A 23,868-nucleotide genomic window follows, 5' to 3' on the forward strand; every position below is an offset into this window, starting at 1 on the left:
AGCAACAACAACTTTATGTGTACCATTGAAGGGGAGTGTCAGGGAGAAAACCACAGTGACTGAGGTCACATTCCCTGTGTTTGCAAAGAAATCCTCTCCCACATTTTTCCCCACCATCGAAGGACACTTCCATGTATTTACAGCTAGCCACTTTAATGATATCTAAATATTTATCTCCTGAGTGGCTAAATTAGTGGGCATTTAATTCTAGTGATACAAACACCTGATGGCTGGGTGCTCTCATTTGAATGTAAATGCAAATCACCAGCCACTGAGTTCAATTACATGGCAAATGTCCACATTCGGATACATCTGAGGTATCTGAAATCCCACACAAAATCTGTGCTTCACATGCTTAAGCAGCTTTATTTCATGCTTTATAGGGAGGGAGGTAAGAAGGGAAAGAGCTGTGTGCTGGTTTTTTTTTTTAAATCTCATTTGCAGTCCTATAGCTAAAACTTGGAGATTAATAACAAAAGTGTGTATGTGACAATGCAGAAACAAATGCTGTTCAATGTCAAACACAATGCAAGATGCAAATTTATTTTTCTGTTAATTAACCAGGCTTTCATTTCAACTGCTCTGATCCTGTAAATAAAGCTCACAAGCCAGTTTCAAACAAGTGTGGGAATTAAGCAAACAAAAAAACCCCCTAAACCGTCAACCAAAACACCCCAACTCAACCGTCTCCTAGCACTGGCTGGCTAATTATGTTTGCCATTTTTCATTCAGAGGGATCTAAAGAGATTAGAACAGGTTAAAAGCAACAGTACTCAGGCACTGGCCCAAGGGTGACAGTCCTTTGAATACCACCAGCCAGTTGCTGTCAACCACTGCCAAGAACCAAGGGGCATCCCTGAATATTCTGAGAGATAAGAATGGGAAAGATGGATAGAAAGATATATGGATGGATGAGAGGACAGACAGACAGAAAGAAGGGAGAGAAGAAAGAACAAACAACTGGTCCCCAAAACACTAAATAACATGACATGCTCCTGCAGCTATGCCTAGCCTCTAAGGATTTGCTTTCCAAGCTCTTTATTGAAATTGTTCAGGTCCTTAACTGATCTCCTGGGGGGCAGATCAGGGGGACTGAAAAGCCTTTAGCTAATTAAGCATGGCTGAGACATGCTTGATGAGATGAGGAAAATACAAAGCTTTTGAAAGGGTGAAAAATCTCTGACCATCTGGTAGTGGCCTTGAGGAGAGAAGAAAGGGGAAGGACAAAGGGGCAGCTCTCTGCAGCAAGGAGGTATAGGACTCCCTAATTACTGGGTCACCGAGACCATTACTGCTCCAAATGCCTGCGAAAGCCCACAAAACAAGCTTAGGAGGCTCTGCAAAAACAACAGCTCTTAGCAAGGATAGCATCTTCAGGAAAGCAAACAGGAGCAGCTTTCCCCAAGATACATCTGCTAATTAGAAATGATGGGTAATAGATGGCGGTGGCAAGGCCCCCAGATCAGAACAAGAATTTTCCCGGCGACCTCTCTACCTGTCTCCTCTGACTGCTGCTCTCCAAGGCCCCACAGATGGTGTTCTCTTTAAATTAATACCACCCCGCCAGCCAGAAGGAAGCTTCTGTTGTACTTGGCAATTCAGGTGAACAGCCTGCATTTAGGTTTCAAAGCAAATGCCCCAGGTGTTCCAGCAATATGGCAAGCAGCTGATGTGCTCCAGCCTCTTCAGACCTGGATAAGGCTCAGCTGTGTTTTCCTATCTCTAAGACCAGCTAGAGAAAAATCACAGTATTCAGAGGGCAAACTTCACAACAACAGAGCAAAGTCTGAGGTATCTTCACTCTAAATGGCTTTGTCAGCCATGAGCTGCAACTGGTGCCATCCAAACAAAGAGCTCTCCGTTGCCTTCTCCTCTTGGAGGAGCTGGATATGGCTCTGGCTGATTACAGGTGCAGGATAGCAAGGAGCAAGCTGGCTTTGACACCCAAAGCTGCAACCAAACCCTTGCCAAAAAGCAGTGCTGTGCTCACTCTCGCTTTGGGATGTGAAATCATACAGCTGATTTCCTCCCCTCCCACGCACAGATCCTTCTCCAATTATTTTAGCTGTGTGCTGTGATCCAGTCAGATTCATAAGCCGGGCAAGGGAAGGCTGTCTCCATCCCTGAATAGGAGACCTCATTAAAAGAAGGAAGTGGTTCTGGCAATCTAATGCACTGCACGGCACTGCTGTTTCCAGGATCAGATATAAACCTCAGGTCTTGGCTACCTATGGTGGTTAAATATCCAATAACAATTGTGATAAGAACAAACGGCGTGAACCATATTTTCTGGCCAAATCCTGACATCCCCTGGGTTCCCCTTGAAGGTTCATTTGGAAAGATTTCCTGTGTCTTAAACTCTAATTCAGTACTGTTAAACATTGGCTGCGTTTAATGCCAGAGAAACAGTTCCATGAGCAGATTCTGTGATCTCTGTATATATCAGTTTCTAAGATACTTGAATTCCTTTAGATAGGTACCGGATATACATATATTTCTTATCATCTGCTTTTCATGCTCACACACTTCAAGAGCCAGCTGGATCTGAAAGCAGAACTGCATCCAGGAAATCTATTCCCCTCCTCATCCTACGTCATGCTGGAAGGAGACAAGATTAGAAATATTGTTTAAAGACTTTTTCCTTTTCTTTTCTTTTCTTTCTTAAGTAAACTTGCCCATGTTGTAGGGCCAGAATATTCAAAACCAAGCTACAAAAGCATCCAAACTTTCGGACATTTACCTGAAAAGCAGCTGTGTTTCAGCTGTGGGGGGGCTGCAGTACCACTGTGTGGTTACTGAGACATCTCAGTAACCTCCCAGTAACGTCAGTCATCTGCAATTCAAGACTCAGGCTTCTAAGTGCAAGCAGATTTATCATGAGACAGGTATCAAAAACATTGACAATGGTTTAAAGGGACCACAATTGCTGTACCTACCACACACTGGACAGTTACTGCTTTGGAAGACAGAGAGATAAACCAAAATCACAGAGGATGCCAGTTTTGCCAGTTCGAGACTAGTGTGGGAGCTTGTTAGCAACACTCATGTGAGAGGAATTGTAAAATATCTGCTGTCCCAAGGAGGAGATCCCAGAAAATGAGAGCACAACTCTGCTCTCTTTTGGAGATCCAGTTTTGGAGACCAATGTGACCACCAAAGAGGAGCTCCTGATATCAAAGGAAGGACTGGATGTGCTGGTAAGGATCACACCAAAACACCATGAATGTGTGAGGTGAGATGCCCAGAGGCAGGGCCAGGGCCGACTGGAGATGTGATGGCACCACAAACTTGGAGCCACGGGCATCCAAACCCACGTGAGGGAGTGGGACCATGCCAGTGCTTACCACGGGCCTCATACCCTGTTGAACAGAGCATGATGGAAATAAATCTGAAATAATGCTGGAGGGGGTCAACACCTGATCCTTGTGTCTTAGAGATCCTTACATAGCAGCCATGAGGGAGGCCCTTTCCATCCTTTCCACACATGCTGGGTCAGCATTGACGACAACATGTGACCTGCAGAGACCTTTCAATGCTCAAAAAAGAGCAAAACAAAAAGCAATGAAGCTGCTGTACACTCAAACTAGCAAATCCTACCCAGTTTTCTGATCTCTCCAGACCAGCTGGGCTGATGGATGCACCACCCAGAGAGGAGGTGATACTCAGACCCAGCCCTGCTGACTACCTTCCTGCTAATCTTCCCTCTAGCTTAGGCTGCTGGAAAAATCAGCCAATTTAAATTCCTTGACTCGAGCTACTGGAGTTAGGTACTGATTTTTCAGCACATTGACATCTTATTTTGAAGCACCTGAGGTATCTCCATTTGTGCTCATTTGACGCCTTTGTGCTACATTTCAGGCTGACAGACCATACAAACACATCCAGCAGATGCACTTTAACTGATGAAACACCTTGCAGCCGAGATAGCATTTGGCCACAAATTGGGAATCTCAATGTTTTCCAGGCCCTGAGACAGTGAATTTGCTATCCTGACCCCCTGACTGTATACCATTGTTAGCTGTATCCAGGGGGCAATGGAGAAAAGATTATTGACTTTTTCTGCTCAGAATCCAGAACACAGTTTAACTGATTTTCTATCCAGGTAAGAATGGTATAGCCTGTAAGTGACTGCTTATTTCCTCCATAGAGAAAATGCTGAACGTGTAAACACGCTGTCTTTCAAGGGCTGTCAAGTAATGTAGGTATTGAGTGGTTTTTGACAGGATGCTGTAAATGGAATAAAGACAGTTTTGGCCTCTGTGGCAGCTATGATTACTGGCATAGCTGTGCCCTTCACACTAGTGATTGGAGAACAAACAAACAAACAACAAAGGCTGCACATCCACAAAGGGGAATAATGAGACAAAAGGCTACGTGTCTCAAAATTTCAGGGTAAAGACCCTGCACCAGTGAAACAATAATGAAGGGCATCTTGTAGTTGAAATTTGCTGGCTGCAGAAAGCAATGGATTTTAGAACTCTGGATGGAAGTCACAAGTAAAGTCTGAGTCTCGGAGGAAAACACTTACTAACCATTTAAGCAAAGCACAGTGTTACTCAAGTATGGAAAAATTAAATTATGAGCATCCAAGCATGCGTATGGGCAAGTAAAAAAACCACCATTCCATACTCTTCATATTTCTCCTGGATCTCTCAAACAAAACCAAGTGCTTTTGCAGTTGCCCATAGACTGTCTGCAGCTGCAACTCAAAGTGCATCCCTCAGAGCACTGCTTTCATTGCATCTGCAAACACATGCACAGCACACAGGAGTGCTCTGGGAAAAGACCTTCAGACTTTGTGGAAGACCCCAGAAAGGAGACTCTGAGCTTTTTGTGAAATAACAGGAAGGCCCAAATGCACCAATATGTTGAGACGACACTACTGCCTGATTAAGGTGCAGGTGCAGTCACAGGGATGCAGGAGGCGAGAGTTCCTCCCTGGCAGATCACTCACGGTGACTAGAGACAGGGTCAGTTTGGGCTGTTGGGCTAATACTGTGGGCCAGGCATGCTGGTGGTGACCTTGCAGGCTCATCTGGAGGCAAAACATGATGAAAGCCAACCAAGCAGAGGAAAACTGTTCCAGATGGCAAGATCTGCTCGAGAGAACGCTCACCTGTCAACCGCATTAGGAAAAGGTGAGGGGACAGAAAAGCTGCTGCCAAAACATTGTGGGTAACAGGCAGAAAAAAAGGAAGAGAAAATACAGAGGTATGAGGAAAGCATTATGTTTCAAAGATCTAAATGAGATCGGGTGGAATTTTTCCTGCTCTGGGTTCGCAGCAGTGAGAAGCAGATTTAATCTCAGTTGGGGTCATGCAACCTCCACTTTACAAGTTGTACACACATTTCCCCTCACTATGTAGCACTCCCTCCTTGTACAGCTCTGGCCTCACTGTCCAAGTGCCAGGAGCAAGGGCACTTATGAAACCCTGGTGTACCTCACTGGCAGAGTCAACAGTGGGAATGCACAGAAGAGAAAACAGAACAGAACTGAATCAAAAAATATGCCTCTTGACCCACCTGACAGTACACAGAGTGAGTACACATCACCCTTCTCATACGAGAACAAGGTTTACTCCTCACCACACCACTGGGCAAAACAACAGAAACAAACCTACTGACAGCGAGGTGACAGTGTTTTTCCCCTGCTCCCCCAAAGAACAAGCGAGGGAATCTTTTAATCCTTTGTTCCTGTTCTGTACTTGAAATAAAAGACAGTTCTCCCAAATCATCCCTTTTCCACTCCCACTGCTTGTGGTTTCCCCATACCTACTTATGACCGGATTCCACGCTATTTTATGAAAATCCCTGGCTAAGTGCAGTTTGTCTCTCTGCTGCCCTAAATGTGTGGTCATTTGAGTTTCTGAAATAGCTACAAAGTGGTGCCACAACCTGGGCATTTGACACATCCATTTTAACCTCAGCAAGTGGGAGCACAGAAATTCCAGTTCCAGAGCTGGCTCAGTAGGACCTGCGTGTATTCCGTCATAAACAAACTTTATTAAAAGAGGTAAGATTCCAAATTTAATCAGTGCTTAACAAAATGAATCCTCCTTTTGTAGTAGATGCGGGAACAAGTGTCCACGGGGGATCAAATTCTTTCCTGGTGAAACTGCCTGCACTCCTTTGGTCTGCTGGACCCATTCTAATTTAAGACCAAAGTTCCTAGTGTGGCAAATAGGAGCTAAGCCCACCATTCAAACAGATGCCTCTGTAGCTGTACAGTATATTTAAAAATGGTGCCATATCTCTGGAGGTGCTAAAGCTAATTTCCAGATATACTGTTAACTATGATGCCATCTGTAACAGTACAGTCCTTGGCCAGTGAGCCCTACTTTTTCAATATGTTCCAGGAAAAAGTTTCTAAGATGTCAGCCTCTCTCCCATATTCCTTTGACTCATTCCTTGGGTGCTATTTGAGATGATGTGAAAGGGATACATGTTTCATTTGCATAAGGCATTGCTGCCTCTCTGGAGAGGTGAGCTAAAACAAAAGCCTGGCAGACTTGGACCCCACTACATGAAATATGGATTCCATTATCTTCCCAGTTTTCACATGTCAAAAGGGCGCTATCAGTATCTTAAAGCTCTTCAAACCTTGTAGCTCGCAAGTAAAAAACATGTAACATCATGTAATACTATTATAAACATATGAGGACTTAGAATGACTTCATAGCATCTGCTTTTCAGTGGGATATTATGACTGTATATTTTTTGGCATTCCCACCATGGAAAATCAAAATTAAAATGGCACTTCAAAATATTCCATTAAAAATATCCAATTTCTCCTCCAGCTTCTCAGAAGATTTAATTTCTTTTCTTTCTTTTTATTTTCTGGATATGGAAAAGAGTTCTAAAACTTCTTTCACTTGATTTAATGCTGAGTGTGTTTCAATTCAGTGCTGTTAATTAAACTAAACAAAGGCCGCATTGTCAACAGTTTCAGCAGGAACAAAGAGATGATATTTTTAAATGAAATAAAAATCGTCAATTCATAATTTCTATTCTGCTAACTGAAAATGAAATGAAATGAAGAAAGCAATCAAATACAGACAGTAATCCTTAAACACTATCATTGTTACAGTGCTCCCTTTTGTTGTTTCTTGTTTTCTTTCCTTTTGGCCTTTTGTCTTGTACTCTCACCATCAAGTCTGATAACATAAAGTGACTGTGACAGCAAGCAAAATGTTTAAGCTGAAAAATTCCTCACGTTTTCTACATTTTTTTATTAGAAAAGCACACAGAAAAAAATTAAATTGCAAGAGATGAAAAATAATTAAAACTTAAAATTGATCTTGCACCACCTATTCTTTACATACATTCAGGCTAGAATCTGATATACGGAGAGTAATGAAAAGAAACAGATTCCTTCTGTGGCAGGAAAAAAAAATATGACTTTTTCCCCCCGAGGAGACTGAAATCAATATCTGGAGCAGACTACTGACAGTGTAATAACCACCCTGCCTGCCAACGCACAGTGCTGGGCAGCATCCTTAGGGAAGCCCCCTCAGGGAAGCCCTGCAGGAGGTCTGCATTCCATTTGTCGCCCCATTGTGCTGATCCTGCACCAACAGGGAAGCCCCTTTGCTGATGTAAGAGCCTGGAGACCTCCCAGTTCAGAACTGGCAAAGCCACCACACCACAAACATAAACCCATAGACAGTGGGACCAAAAAACCCCACTCCTCTTCCTCAGACTGCAACACACAAGCAGAGCAGAGAAGATATGCTCACACAGAGCCACTCACAGGCAGATCAGCCTCACCTGGCTACTTCCACAAGCCACAGACATTACCTGGATATCCTTTTCTACCATAGCTATGATGCCTTTAGAAGGTGAAAGTATTTTACACTGGGATATATAGACCAAACAGCACTTGGGCCACCACAAACTGGTGAGCAGAATCTGCTCACAAAACCTCTTCATCTGACTGATATTGCAACTGCGAAGTTCACTGGAGTTTCATGCAGATCTCCAGCAAATAAAGGCATGTAAAGCAAGGCTTCTTAAATCCTAGAGGGATCCCCTGGATAAAGGCACTTCTTTGGCTTTCCAGGGATAATCTTTCTCCACATCTCCAGCTACTCCCACCTACTTGCTTCCCAACAGTCCACCTCTCCGTGTAGCAAATCCACTTTTATTTTTCTTTGACAAACACCAATATCTGTCAGAAGCCGATTTGAAAGACACATTTCATATTTAGTTAGCATCAGAATATGCTGCAACAGCCCAAAAAATGGCATCTGATCTATTCAGTATGGGTTGTTATCAAAGACCAAACACACTGTACCTGATTCAGGATATTTATTCCTCTCCTCTTTGGGCAACTGAATAAAAGAAGTTGGAGTCTTTACACTAGATCTTCAGAAGCCACAACTCTCCAAAATATCTTTGTATTCTTTTCTTTCCAAACAAAAAGAATTTATCTTTTTAAAGGAAGTTTTTTTTAAATCTCTTTTTTTTCCCTGAAATGTCTCATCTCTCTCCACTTGAAGCTGAAAAGAAGTTTGATTAAGCAATAAAAGGTAGTTACAATTGCCATGAGTCAAGAATAAAAGTGTCAGATTTGTCCAAAAAGATCTTTCTCAAGAAGTATTTAGTTTCTCTATAGCCACAATGTCATATTAAAGTCATTATTTTGATGTTATTTATGACTGTACCAATGCATAAAAAATCCTATAAATGCCTGAGACTGAAACTATAAAAAAAAAAAAAAAAAGAGAGAGAGAGAGCTCTGTTCCTCAGGTTTTGTAATATCTAATTCTCTCTGAGATTATGCCATAAAATTATCACTCTTGCTAAAGTACAATGAGCAAGTGAAGGATGGATGAAAAGATGGCTACAGAGTTACAGAGCTATTCATGTAACAAAGACTGTTGAGCAAAACTGAGCTTAGCTTGAACAGAAATTAAGCAGAATTCAAATTTACAGTAAACAAGCACTGACCAGAAGATTGACAAAGAAAATCTCATGTACTTCAGATGGTTTAAATTGTGAAACCTCCCCCAGCCAGCCTTGGTTAGGGTGAGGATGCTACTCAAACACTCTAATTTGTTTCTTGGGTGCAGGAACATCCCAGGTCAAGCTCAAACCATGTAAGATAAAATATTTTAGCCCAAATACAGAAGAGAGAAAACAGAGAAATAACAGAAATAACTTCATTTTCTAGTGCTCTGACAGAAATCCTATCCCTCCAAAGAGTGAGGCAACTTCTAAGGATGATCAGAGAAGGAAATCATCATATTGTATGTCTTGACGAAGAGAGACAGAAAGAGATGGGAAATAAGATGACAGAGGGAAGAGTGGGCTCGGAGGAGGAATTGGCTACATATTCACACAAATCAACACGGGGTTTATTTCCATGTGCTGCAAATTGTGGTCTGGAAGAAGTGTGCTGATTAAACCTGCAGCTAAATGCTGAGTGCATGGTCATTACAACATAACAGGACTATTTCCAAGTGTACATATAAAGGGACTGCCAAATGGTCTATTAAAAGCATGTACACTTACCTAGTCAGCAAATAGGTCAGTGATCACCACTTACTCTGCTTTTTAATAAAGGGATTTGACAATATTCCCTAATCTTATAAGAAACACAGATTTTCATTATTCTTTTGTGAAGCACAATGAGTGCATTATAGTAGCTAGAAAAAAAATTAAAAAGGCATCTTAGTTTGCCTTTCTTCTTCAGTTGCTCCCTAGTAATATATAACTTTAAGTTACAGTAGGAAAAAAAAGGGAATAAATTGGCACATGCGATATTTTATTACTGATTTTGGAAAAAGCAACAGCAGGTTTTTATGAAACACACACAGTGCCTTACATTGTTATATTCTTCAGGGTAATCTGGCTGGGTTCTTACTGCTGGCAATGGGAAACAGCAGTGAGACTGCCAAGACTTTGATTCTTCATTCCTCTGGGCTCCTGGCGCCCCAGAACCTTGTGAGCACCAGGATCTGGGACTCCTTAGAAATACACACTGCTGCATGACCCTGGAGCTGTGAAGCCAAATGAACTATACAGAAAGGACCCTGCAAGCCCTAAAATCCCCCAAACCACAGAGATGAGCTGGTAGTAAAACTTGCACAATTAAATCAGAAGCTAACCTGTGGTTTGTCAGAAGTTTGCAAAAACTGAGACACATCTCAAAAGCAAGAAACAGCCATTTTTCCAAGGAAAACCATATCACTGAAAAAATTCCTAGCACGCTTCAAAGCCACAATCAGTAGCTGAGCAGAAATCCAGCTTTAGGTTGGAAAAGGGACTCTGATCTTTGTTGGCCATTTAGTGGTTCACACAGATCCAGTGCTGGGGACCACACAGGTCGCAGATGACTCCCATGAATCTGATAGCTCCCAGAGAGAGAGAGAGAGACAGAAAGAGGAGAGAGGCAGATATATGCTACCCTCTGCTCCAGGATGAGCTTGATAACACAGAAAAACCAGTCAGTCATAGAACAGAAAGATCAGGTAGTTTGCAGTTTAGTAGTCGCTACATTGCAGTCGCTACACAGAGATCCAGAACGGTCCAAAACAACTGAAAATCCCTGTATTTCTATTTAACGGGACTAGCAGTCCCATGTTAGTTTTTTTCCCCACGTGTTCCTAGACAAAAATAAGCCACTTCATCCTATGTCAAATGTACTGTGCACGCTGCTGGAAAACTACTCAACTGAATTAGTTTACGAGGTAGCACTTGGGTTATATAAAATAATGTTACATATTAAATCTCTGTTTTATGCTAGGTAATCTCCTTCCATTAAGAGAAGTCTCTCATTGGGGAATATATCTTATTTTATCAGCCTGAACTTCAGCTGATTTTACTTTTTTACCTCTTTTTGTCCAGACCCACCTCACTTTGTGGTGAACTTTCAAAACCCATGTGGCAGAGTATGTGCCCACCAGAACAGGAAGCATCTAGCAAGATGAAGTTTGAGAGTGCTTATACCCGTGAGAATGGAACAAAACAAGGGAAAGCCTTAATTTCCTCCTCAAAACCCTGAAAAAGCACCCATTTATTTTCCCTGAGCCAAAGACAGTATATTTGGAAGAAACTGAAGAGAATATCTATGCTGTTGTCCCAAACACAGACTCAACACATCAACTCCTCTTATCAGGGAACTTACCAAAAGCTCACTTAAATTGATGAGAGTCCTTCTATGGACTTCCAACAAGCTTTGGATCAGAGGAATCCTGCACAGGAGCAACGCCTGAGCCCTCAGGTAGGAACACGTTCCAAGATATTTAGAAAGAACCTTTTACTTACTTGGTATTTGAACTTTTTAAATCAGGAGCAGGAAACGGAAAAGTGCCAAGAACAATGCTATTCTGACATTACCTTCTTTTCCTTAACGTTACATATTCTAATAGTAGGTAGAACAGATGGTGGAACACCATCTCTCTGTTGAGAAAGCGACAGTCCCTAGCCGTAGGGGACACTATTAAAGAGGAGAAAATTTACAAATCACAAAGTATATTTTGTCCAACTTGCTTATAATGAGGCATAAAATAAAATGTAAGTAATTTCTATTCAGAGGAAATTAACATGAAGACATTGGTGTTTGCAATCAGAGTGAGCCTGTATTGTATAACCTGGATTTGCAGCTGAGGTAGGGAGCTACCATTTACCTGGACTTGAAAGTAAGGATTATATCAATTCTCCCTTCATCATCATTAATACAGCACAAACCAATCCCATTAACATGAACAATAATAAGGAGATGTGATTAGTCCCAACTTGGATAGGCAATTAAAATTAAAAAAAAAAAAGGAAAGGAAATGTTGTTTAGCTGTATATGAACAAAGAAGTTCTATTAACCCAGCTTTGCAGTGAAGAAAAATGTCAATATTGCTAACACAGGTTTGCAATTAAGTTGGTGTCAATGTGGCTGGGAAAAGGAGTTCATAATTAGGACAACACAGTTAGTATTGACCTGAATTTTCAATAAAAATCATGTCTGTGTTTTAATTTGGAACTGTAAAATTCATCCCCATGCTCTACAAATGACCATATAATTATTAACTTGCAGCTACTTTAAATTAGAGAATTATTTACATAATACATTATTTTATATATCACCATGTGCCTGTTGCAAGTGGTGAGATGAATGCAGGGTTCCCAGAAGTGTCCAACACTTAAACTTTTACGTTTCCTTGCAGAAGCATTCCTAAAGATTTAAATACTTTACTCCCAGAAAAAATTACTACTTCAGCAAGACTCTGCATTCCCACTCTAAATATTGGTTTCTTCATTAGAATTATTCGTTTTAGCTAATTGCTAGTTAAATCTTTATTAATGACCTCACAAATAATAATCATACCCATTTATTTTAAACACTTGATGCTTCTGTGAACTTAAATGGACATAAATTGGTTGTTTAATCAGCCTTATGCACTTAAATGCAGAAAACCAACAATGAGAAGAGTATTTATTTTAAAGGCACTTTTGAACCTGAGTGTGCACTTTTTTGCACTTATTTTCCTATGCAAATCCAAGTTCAACATATCAAAACAACACTCAAAGGTAAGACAAGAAAGGATTTTTTTCTTAGAAGAAAAAAGCTTTTATGTCCTCTTTTCATGTTTCCTACAATAAAAAGGAAAACATGAGTCCAGAAGCATTCTGTCTCAATCTGTTTTATAAGTAGGCTCACCTCCTTCTTCTTCTTTTCCTTCTTCCTTTTCCTCTGCACCAGGAATCAAAGGTGTCTCAACTTCTGTTGTGTCTTCTTGGTTCAGCAGTGTCTCTGAATAAATTTGATAAAAAGAAGACGAACAGTAAGGCCTTTCAGAACAGACATGAAAGGATTAACATCCACTAGAGACCTTGCCATTAAAAACACTGGCAGAGGAAAAGGATCCTTTTCCCCAAGGGTACAAATACAAAAGCTGCTGAAGGAAATCCAAGGGGCTGTAGTTGACAGCAAAGCCTTGACCCTTCAAGGTGCTGAACTTTCTGGGATCTAGCACAAAATCACCACATGCCTGGATCCAAGCATGGCTCTACACCGGGACTCTTCACAAGCCCAGCAACACACATACTCCATGTCCCATCCCTGGAAGTGTTGAAGGCCAGGCTGGATAAGGATTTGAGCAACCTTGTCTAGTGGAAGATGTCCCTACCCATGGCAGGGTGGTTGGAAATAGGTGGTCACTAAGTTCCCTTCCAACCCAAGTCCGTGATTCTATGATAGTGGTTTTGCCTGTTAATCTTGCTTTTTGCTTTCAAGACACATGCAGTACCTTCTATTTCCATGCAGGAGCTTTGGGAATCTGCCCCAGTTTTCATCTCCTCCTTTGCAGAAACATCCTGTTGTCCTGTTAATAAAACAAACAGAAAATGGCATCAGGATGATGCTCTGTGCTGGCAATGCTAAGTTCATCAAAACAAGACATGAACCTACCATACATTATGGTGCTTGTCAGCCAAGTACTGCTGTTTTTCTGTTAAGTGAAATGTTGGACTTATTTTATACATGAAAATATCACTTAACAAACTCTCAGCATTGTTTGTTAAATGGCTGATCAAAACTGACCCTGCATTACTTTTATTTTTTCTTCTTTTGTAGCCCAGCCTTGACACTGTTTCTCATAGGAGCTGTTGCAAAGCTCTTGCACTTGACAGTCAGCTTAGCAGAAGGAACAGAAACAGCCCACAGGCTTTTAGAACAACAACAGCAACACAGAAGGACAATAATAACAATGCTATGCACCCGGGATCAATACGGCTTAACCCACATATTTGGAGATGTGTGTCTTCTCCAGTAACCCCAGAGACTACGGCCTCACAACTGGCTGACACACAACCTCTACCAGCCAACAGCATTTCCTTAAGGGGGCAGAGGTCAGGCTGAAACCCACTGGATGCTGAAAATGGAACAACTAAAGTTCCCAACTGGTTCATTATCTCTGTCTCAAGAAATTTTCATACAAAACTTTACCTTCGGCTTGATCTTGCTCAGATGCCACAGGATGCACTGGATCACTCTCCCGCCTGCCTTTGGAGTCTTTCAGGGAGTCTGAGGAAAGAGCAAACAAACAAATAAATCCTGCAGCGGTTTCACACCGGAAAAGCCTAGTAGCTCTTTGAGTTAGAGGTAGCACTTAGGTGCCAGCTTCATATTTGGCATTCTGATACGCTGACAGATTTTCTATCTGTTTAACCAAAGCCCTATAAACTACAGAAGTATACTTGTGGGTTTCAACTATTCAAATTGATTTCAGAACCCTTACACTTACTGAGCAGTTTTTTGCCTGCAGTACAAACCTTAAACAAGGAGCTAGCAAGGAAGGATGCCTAAGAATAATCAGCAGAGCTACCAAGAATTTTGTTTCTAACAAATGGAGTGGCACAAAGCTATGAGGAACAGCACAAAGCACCTACTTGATAAATAAAGTGATTTATTATTTACTTAGAACAACACTTTTTTGTGGCTGGATTTTCACAAGCTTGACAAACATTAAATCCCCAAAATCCCAGTGCAAATCCTAGCCTCATGTCACTTGATGACAGAACTCCCAAGGTCATTATTGTGGCCCAGAGTGCTTTTCTTTTTTGGAGCAGACTGTCAAAATGCACTGCCTGCAGCCATACTCTGAAACAGTGGCAAAGTGAGGCTTAAATTAGATAACATAAAGCCCAATTGCCATGCTATCTGGGATTTTAATAAGCACAGGGCATTATTTTCTTGTGTCCAACAGTATTTTCTGACAACAGCCACTTAGTTTTTGCTTGGGGATGGAGAAATGCATAATGCATAATTCCATTGAATTCAGGTAATGCAGCAACACAGATAGCCGTTTTAGCTCTGTTCATCCCCATAACACACAGCTTTGCCTGGATAAAGAGCCCTCTTTGAGCCTCATTAAAAACCACCGCTAATCTAACTGGACACTTCTGCAAACTACAGGGGTTAAGTCCACTCCAGGTCATAACAGTGGCAACAGATAATCAGGATTTGTGTGAGACACTTTCTAAAGTGCTGCTGGATGGAAAACGTAGGTGACGGTGCCAAAAGATCTACAAAATGTGATAATAAATTATGTTATGACAGTCTTGTTATAGCTCAACTTCTGGAAGGTCCCTTTCCACAATACAGCCAAGCAAATCTTACAATACACCCAAGGATACCCCTGTAAAATTCTGTTTCTGAAACTTTCAAATGATAATCTCTGATGGATAAGTGGGAAAGCTGGGTTGTTAACATCTGATCCAAATTTAATAATCTGTAGGAAAGGTATGCACTGAAAGTGTGTGGCTTTAATTAACTGCAAATAATCCCCCAAGGCAAATATTTAATTACCTGCACAGCTTCTTACTTCTTTCGTGGCATGGCAATAAGTTTATAAATCCAAGTTTGAAAGTAAAATAAGTCACTGATGTACAATTTGCAAAACTTTGCCCTTGCTGCACTTTTTTTCACCCTACTGTGGGCTTAAAACACTACTCACTGTTCTCAGGTGGACTAGTGTGTCAGTCTTTCATACTGGAATACCACTTTGTACCATGAGGTACAAAGGATTACCCTATCAGCCCAAATCAGAGCAAAAATAAATTAGAATGTCATAAAATTCCAAGTTTAATAAAAAAGCCAGCTGAAGGATCTCTTGGTATAAACGGGAATAGCACTAAAAATCCATAGAGAACTTTTCAAGCAAACTTTAAACCCACTGAGCAGAATTCTGGCTTTGCTAAAGTTCTGGACAAAACTTTCAGGATATCAAACAAGCCAAGATTTGTGCCACCTGTAACCCCATACCCTAAATTAATATAATATTTTTTCCTGTATGATACAGAAGCATCCTTGTAAAAGGAACTGTACTGGCAAAGCTGGAATCAGGAGTCCTCTGCCTTAAATACCAAGCAGCCAGGGCCCAAACACAGCCCTTCAGGCAGTCAAAAGTGATGATGTGTGATATCACCTGCTAGGGGATGGAGAGCTGCATGTGGCTCTGCCCCATCAGACCCTTAGAGCCATCTTATCCCACACCTCTTGCACAGTACTTCAAACTCCCAGACCAGGGCCTTTAATCTCAGTTCACAGGTGCCACCTTTTTCTCCCAGCATGAGGAATGATTCCAATTTCATGCAAAAATCAATCCACAGCATCAGAGGCACAATTACGGGCTTTGGTCAATGATAACAAATGGAACTTAAGGAGCCTCATGCCTGGCTGATGTATGTGCCCCACCACACTGCCTTTTGGGCAGGGCTTATGGAAAACTGCAGTTTTCACACAGTGTGGGGTGTCACTGCTATTCCCACCCATTGGCACAGCTGGCAGTCTGTCCCCTCAGGCTTTATTCTTATGGGATTGTAATTTTGTGTTAAACTTTCATTTTTATCATAAGCAGTTTTCCTGTTGCTCCAGGGTTTGAGAAAGCAATTTGGCTGTAGAGAATTCCAAATTATCCCTTTTTTTTTTTCAAAGCATGTTTCTGAAAAGAACAGCCCATGGGCAGGAGTTACTGTCTGGCTGTAAGAGTCTGCTGTTCTTATTCCAGGAGTAGGAATCAGTCTTGATTGGTGTTACTACGTAGATTTTGAGTTTCAAAATCCTTAAGGTCAAGACCGTGCCAAAGGTTCCTTCTTTTCAAATGCAAATATTGCATCAAATATTCAAGCCAAAAGGTTCAAAGACAGATTTACTTTTTGATTAACGAGAAGGAAATAAAGCAAAGGAGTAAACCCAGATTTATCAGGAAAATCTGAGCCAAGCAAAAGTGAAAGTGTAAACCCAAATGCAGTGGTCAATAAAAATACTGACGATACACTGTTTCCTATATGCGAGTTTTCAATAGGATAGTGGTATTCCTCAGACTCAGCTGGTCCTCTCTGCTCCTTTGGAGCCTTATGCAATGAGGCATAAGCCCAGTATTACAGTCCTAAACGATTCCAGGGTTGACAAGAGCTCTGGCCATCCCTAATGCCTTTGTTCATCTCTAATTCACTAGGGAGCTAACTCCTGATACTTTTAAATGGCACAAAGCAGTGTTAGCCTTCTCCATACCAGCTACTTATCTGTGAAGTCATACAAGAGAATCCAAGCCAGGATATTATCTCACAGCACAGTTTTTTATCTCACAGCTTATTTTTTTGATAATACACGTGCCAGGCACTACTTACCTCAGGTAACTACAAATTGGGACTGTAAAGGTTAACGCTACTCTAGGCAGGACTGAAAAAAATCAGTGTTTTGGATACCACAGTGGAGTACATTTTCTAATGCCATCACTGATCAGACATGAATGAACCAAACATGACATTTAATGACATAAATGAGCCAAACATAGGCCACTTTTATCTACTGCGCAGTCTGAGCATCCCTTAGTCCCCTCAAAATCCTTCCTTGCTGGCTGCAGTGGCAGTGTCCATGTCAGGAGCGCTCATCTCTGCACCCCTCTGTTGTATTGAAACCAGTGTCTCATGGGACTGTGTGCTTGAATCCACCTGGGAATTAGTCCCAACGTTTAACAGCCCCTGAACAAAATATTTAGACTTTAAATAAACTGATCAGAATACTCCCCAAGTATATCATTGCTCCAATATATCAGCTGTAACTTGAATTTGTCTCCAAGAAATGCATGTAGCTTGAACAAATGATCAATCCTACCCTTCCTGCCAATAATCAGACACTATTTTGTCTAAATCCTGCATAAATCCCCGCGCTTTTCCATGCCATTCATAATTTTTTTTGACTGTATAAGGCAATGCTGCTCAAACAAAATTTTGCAAATGCTAAGGAAGAGGGGAAATGGTAAGAACTGAATGTTAAGTGGTTTTAATGATCTTTTAAAATTCACTTCCTCAGCTACACTCTGTATGGCTTATTTACTGAATTGTTTCTAATGTGCAACACACCTGGGTCCTGCACACAGCATAGATAAATCACTGTGTTTTAGGGAGCTGTAAGAAGATTAAAGAGGGAAAGAGCTGGTCATTAGGAAAGAAACAGGTTCAGTGCATTTTATTTTTTTAAGCATGATACTGTGAAAAATGACTGGAATATTTCCAGAGTGAAAGAAATCAAGCAGGCGTCTAAAATTACAGGTAATGGTGTGCACGGAGGCTGCCACATGATTAGGGTATTCTTTTGCCTCATAAATTGAAGAAAATGTGTTAAGATGAAGTACTATAAAATGGTGATTTATGAGAAGTTGGGGAGAGATTCTTGAGCTCTGACTTTAAAATGTTATTTTTATATCCACTAAGATTTCATTTTAATCTGTCTTTATGACAGATTAGATTTATTGGAGCCCAAGTTTATATGGATTGGTAAAACAAACCTTTTTAGGTGCAACAACCTGTAGATATATTTTTGCTAGTTTTCAGGTAATAGACCAGGCAGTTCATCTCTGCAGATGGGGTCCACTGAGTACTTCTCCTACCCATTTGTGCTTCGAGCTGACAGGAGGGCATCTCCTCTAACCTTGCTTGCTGTCCACCTGAGAAATTCCAGGTGCAGCTGGTATAACAACCGAGGGCATCCTGCTGCTGCCATAAGGGGCAGGACCTGTTGTACAGGGCTCTGGGAAAGGAAAAAGCTGAGAAAAACCTGATTGCCTTGGTTACAGCCTTGGTACAGGAGAAGGTGCTGAAGGGTTGGAGGGGGGAGATGGAAGGCGCAGGATCTCTCATTGGACTGACAGGAGCGCAGCTGGATGGCTCCAGGTCAGCTAATATTTAAAAATAAGTAGGATTTAAATAAACCAGCTAAGTAGATTAGTGTTCGCTGTTGCAGCTGCCTGTACTGGCGAAGGGTAGAGCAGAAATACCTCTTGAGTAGTTCAGGGGCTGGACCCCATCTGGATGTGCAACTCAGGTCACATTAAATGTGGAAAAGAGAATAACTCCTATTATATTCAGCTTGAAGTGACCCTTTTGGAGGGTGGTGGTGGTTATGTCTCTGGTTAAAAACCCCCAAGCCCCACAAATTAGCTTGTGTTAGCCAGTTTGCTTTCATAAGAACCCTTCTAACCAAGGGACAGAAAAATGTTATCACCATAGCAGGCATGCAGAGCCACAGCTATGGCTGGGGGTGTTGAAACTCTTCCATTAAAAAAGGTTTCTCTTTCAGTTACCTATTATTGAAATTTTTCAGGCTGAAATTTTCCAGGTCTAATCATAGCCCAAGGGTGAAGTAAAAACATTTCATCGGTAGCTGCTGAGAGCTCAGCGCTTCTGAAAATCAGGTCATTCATTGAGATGTCTTAATATATACTTAAGAGCTGATTTTAAACACCTCTTTCTGAACATATTGGCCTTTCAGTCAATCTTTTTCACCCACTCATCAATGACTAATTTACATTGATTTGCACAGCTCCCCTGCATTTGAAAAGCTCTATCTTTTAGTTTGTCCCTTCTCAATCATTTATGTCTTAGGACATCAAGATTTTTTCCATAGCAAGAGCTACCTCAGGCCAAACAGCAATTTATACCCATTATGCTTTACAGGAAGATTTACAGGCTTCTGGGTTGCCCAAAGTAAGTTTTTAGGGCTAACCCCTAGCCAATGTACATACTTAATTCTGTTCCTGACAACACAAGCCCTCCAGCTGACTGAATCTGACTCCATTTCAGAGAATGTAGAAAAACAGTGACTTGCTTTAAATGGCATTCCCACAGGAGCCCAGACTTTGGTGAACACCTGGAAATAATTAATCGCTATTTTATTTTTAAAATTAATTAGCATATGATTTAATTTAGTTGACCTTCAAATGAAAATTCAGTTCTTATTAAGTGCTAATGAATTAAAATCAGCGTATTGTGCACAGAAACTTTGCTGTGATTGCATAATGGGGAGTTATGCTTCACCTGTACTAAATCCAGTTCTTTTTTACATTTGCCTGACAGAAAGTTCTATCATTAAATCAGGTTAAATGGTAATTGGTAAAAGAGGTAACTGAGATGAAAATGCAAATCACTCTCTCACACGCACGCATGCATGTGCATGCACACATGCTCTATTTAGCAAAAATTAATCACAGGTTCAAACCAATCTATATATACTATATGGCCCATTTTAAATGAGTTTGTTGCCCCAGCACAATCTTGTACAGACAGGCATAGCAGACTGAGTGCAGCCTGCCTGATACGTGCTTTATCTGCTGCATAAACATTAATGACTTTAATCACTTTGCTCTGCCCTTACACTTCATAAAGAGAAGCATCTCTCACTTGAAACACGCCATGGATAAAGGATCTACTTCCATATGCACAGTAATGAAGCGCTGCAAAGGTGTTGCCTGGAGATGTCAGCTTCTCTCCCCCCCCAACCCCGCCGAGAGATGGTACTTAAGCATGCAAGTTTACAAGGGTAAAATTGCAACAGTTCTCTGCAGACAGTGGAAAGAGAAACTTGGCACAGATTGGAATGAGAGGATACCTCTACAGCACAACATCAAACATCTTGATATTCTTAGAATATGACTGTCCTTCTTTCTTTTTTCTTTTTTTTTTTTTTCCTGTGGACAGATAAGCACTCAAAAAATTCGTTTTGCTCAAAGGCCATGTGCAAACTGGGCCTTTGTGGACATTTTTTTTTCCTGGACAGTGTCTCTTCTACTGTAACAGAAGAGATATACTTTTACATTAGTGTGAGATTTGCAGTCTCACAGGAGGTTTTAATTTGAATCTGAGCCCCTCAAAATGTGATCCCTGCACTGTCCCACACTTATCATGAAAACCGCTTTCATCTTCCCATCCTTCCCCTTTCCTTCATAAAGAAAATTATAAAGATGACTCACGCATGACAAAAATACTAGATCTTCATGGTAGCAGAGATGCACGTGCTGTGTTTTGAATATCACCACATTTTAAAGCAATAAATAACTACGTCAATGGGTTTGCTATATTCTAATCCCAAAAATATGAATTAAAAAAAGCCAGAAAAAAAACTAGTCAACTCTAATGGGACTCAAAATACTTGTTTTGGTGCACTCACCAGAGCTGACATTTGAAAGACTGTTATACTTCCATAGCAGGCATGGAAACCCCCTATTCTGAGCGGTTTAAACTATGCATTTTGGGAATATGCAGCCTAGACTTATTTGCCACAAATCTCCTTTCACAGTAATTAGGTGGAAGGACTGGGAAAATATAATTTCTCTAAATGCTGTACATCCAGTTCACTTAGTTGAAGATGAACTACAGAAATCAGTATGTTCCAGAACCTGGTAGGTTTTAGCTATGTTAACTCAGTGGGCAAACAATTTGAAGGCTGAAATTTATTTTGGGAGCAGCAGGTGTTTTCAGAAATGCCGGGATTTTGTAAAAGTGCCATTTCCCAAGTGGTAGCAAGTTTTTTTGTAACACTAGTATTCATTTTAAAATAACTCAAAATCTAAAATCACAGAATCATCAAAGAATCACTGAATGGTTTGGGTTGGAAGTGATCTTGAAGATCATCTCATTGCAACTCCCCAACAGGGACACCTTCCACGAGACCAGGTTTCTCAAAGCCCCATTGAGCCCGGCTCTGAACACTTCCAGGGATAGGGCATCCACAGCTTCTCTCGGCAACCTCTTCTAGTGCCTCTCCACCCTCACAATAAAAATCTGCAAAATTGAAAATCCTCTGATGGAAATAAGGATTAAAACCATGGCCTGGTGCATGCGGTGGCCTCATTGTTCAAAATTCTTGGTTCCATTAGAAAAACTAGCAAGCAAATCCCAAAACATGGTCTTCTCTTTTCTTTTTTTTTCCTACTTGTATAGCTTTACAAACAAAATATACAGAGGAGAGTCTGTCTTGCTCCTTTTTCTTTATCAGATGCTTTCCATCTTAGTTATGAGGAGAGGTAGGACATCAAAGACATAATACACTTTGTATCTCTCAGGGCACTATCTCTCCATCGACCTCTCAAGAGAAGAGGAGAAAACACTATATATATTCTTAATGTATCATAGGAAAAGTGAGACCTATAGCACCAATATGACTTCTTTCCTGAGAAGAGATTATAAATACAGTGGGGCAAAAATCTGGAGTGGTTACACATTGAGATGGCCACTGAAAAGCTTATCAGAAGACTGTTGTCTTCGTAGTCAGGAACATGCACTCAAAACAATACCAAGTTGTTGGGATCTTCAGTACAACTGCAGACAGCAAAGGAAAATCCAAACCCAAGGCCTCACTGTGAGCCTCACACTGTGAAACACACCGTAAACCCAGCTGATGGGGACTCGTACAGATACAGGATACATAAACAAGGCCAAATGTCATCAAGACAAGAGAAATTAATGACAGGCAACCAGCAGCCATGCTGGGACTGAATCCATCACTATTTCTGCCGTCCTCTAGCCTTGCCACAACTTCAATCTGTGAAGCAGCAAAAAGAAGTGCTCCAGCAAGGGTTTGTGGCTTCTTTTTTTTTCCGTGCAGGATCAATCAATCAGTTAAAAGAGCCCTTAAATCAACCTGCAGAAGACTTTGAACTCATAATCAGGTAAGTATGTGGGCTCTCCAGCACGTGGCTTTGGAACAAAAGGGCAGGATCTCACACCCTGTCACACTTATCTAGAAAAATGAGAAGAGAGTCAAGCAGTGATGCTGAATTAAACATTAAATCTTTTAAAATAAATAAGTTAATGGATGTTAATAATTATGTTATCTCAGTGAAATGCATTAAAATTTTCTATTAGTCTTTCTTGAAGGCTGTACTGATGAACTGTATTTATCATAGATAGCGTAACTCCTGTTTTGAATTACCAGTAGCGAACATTTTATATATCAGCCAGGATTTTTCCTGACGTAACCCCACAAAAAATGCCAAAAATTGTAGACTGGTACAGCAATTAATAGTGTGATTATCACAGAGTATCAAAAACAGTACAGCTGTGCCCTGGTTCCTATCTGTAAACCAACAACTCCACAGGAAAAAACTCAGCTTGAAACATTTAAATTAGATCATCTCTCTTGTTTCCTAAACTCCCTGTCATTTGGCCCTGTGACACTTTTAAATATTTATCACAAACTAAATGATCTGAGTGCCCAGCACGGTCTGCACAAGATAAACAGTACTTTCTCCCTCTCCATTATGACTTCATCTCCTCCTGTCTCCTCCTGATGTGTTTATAGCTATTGTGTTTTTCTTTTCCTGCATCAGGACAGCACTGAACAGGGAGCTGATTTTGCTGAGATAGTCATGCACACTTAACTTTACGCCTGTGAGTCATCTCAGTGAGCCCAGGCTTTAGGCTTATTTTGGAAATGTCATGTATGATATTTTAGCATTAACTCCATAACAAGGGGACTTAGGAATTCACAGTGTCACTCCTAACCGGCACAACAGCTGGTGTCAAGTACTTCATTACAAACACTTTTGTAAATGTAAATCCAAGCATTTACCTATTTCTGTATTGTTCAACTGTGATTTGGGCAATTTCCACACAAAGGAAAATAAGGCTTCATGAAACGTCCACTTGGGACTGGGTATTTCAAAACACAATTTCCAATCTGTACCTTTATCCTCACTCAGCTCTGTGTCTTCTGATGGTGATAGGCTGGCTGCAGCTGAAGGTTTTGTCTCATCTATAGGAACAAAGGAAATGAAAGAGAAGTTATTCATTAGATAGCAAACTGATGGACCACTTTACTGAAAAAAAGTGTTATGCCTTACTGAGGCAAGATATTAGACTTGAATTTCATTTACTGGGCTTCCATCCATTCACTGGCCATTACTGATCTGATTGTCTTTCCTAAACAAGAGGTAAACTTACATTCCAGTACTGCCAGATCAAGTCTATATTTCAATTCCTCACAATACAGAGAGAGAAATAGCTATTGGTTTCATGGGTAGGCTGGTGTTGCTATTTGCTCTGAAATTCCTTTTTTCATTTAATCCATCTATTTTGAGAAAAAACAATTAT

The 23,868-nt window shown here is 40.8% G+C and overlaps 1 protein-coding gene across 3 annotated transcripts in view; it reads right to left on the bottom strand.

Annotated features, from left to right (window-relative positions):
* The window catches only part of MACROD2 (MACRO domain containing 2), an 840,118-nt gene that overhangs the window by 27,657 nt on the left and 788,593 nt on the right, over positions 1-23,868 (bottom strand). For all 3 annotated transcript variants that reach the window (XM_017818854.1, XM_017818853.1, XM_017818855.1), the window contains exons 13-16: positions 23,462-23,530; positions 13,943-14,020; positions 13,245-13,319; positions 12,656-12,748 (exon numbers count right to left, since the gene is read on the bottom strand). In XM_017818854.1, the coding sequence (XP_017674343.1) occupies positions 12,656-12,748; positions 13,245-13,319; positions 13,943-14,020; positions 23,462-23,530 (315 nt within the window). The remainder of the gene's footprint in view (positions 1-12,655; positions 12,749-13,244; positions 13,320-13,942; positions 14,021-23,461; positions 23,531-23,868) is intronic.

Source organism: Lepidothrix coronata, unplaced genomic scaffold (genome assembly GCF_001604755.1).
Source record: "Lepidothrix coronata isolate B3197 unplaced genomic scaffold, Lepidothrix_coronata-1.0 Scaffold71, whole genome shotgun sequence".
NCBI classification, from domain to species: Eukaryota; Metazoa; Chordata; class Aves; order Passeriformes; family Pipridae; genus Lepidothrix; species Lepidothrix coronata.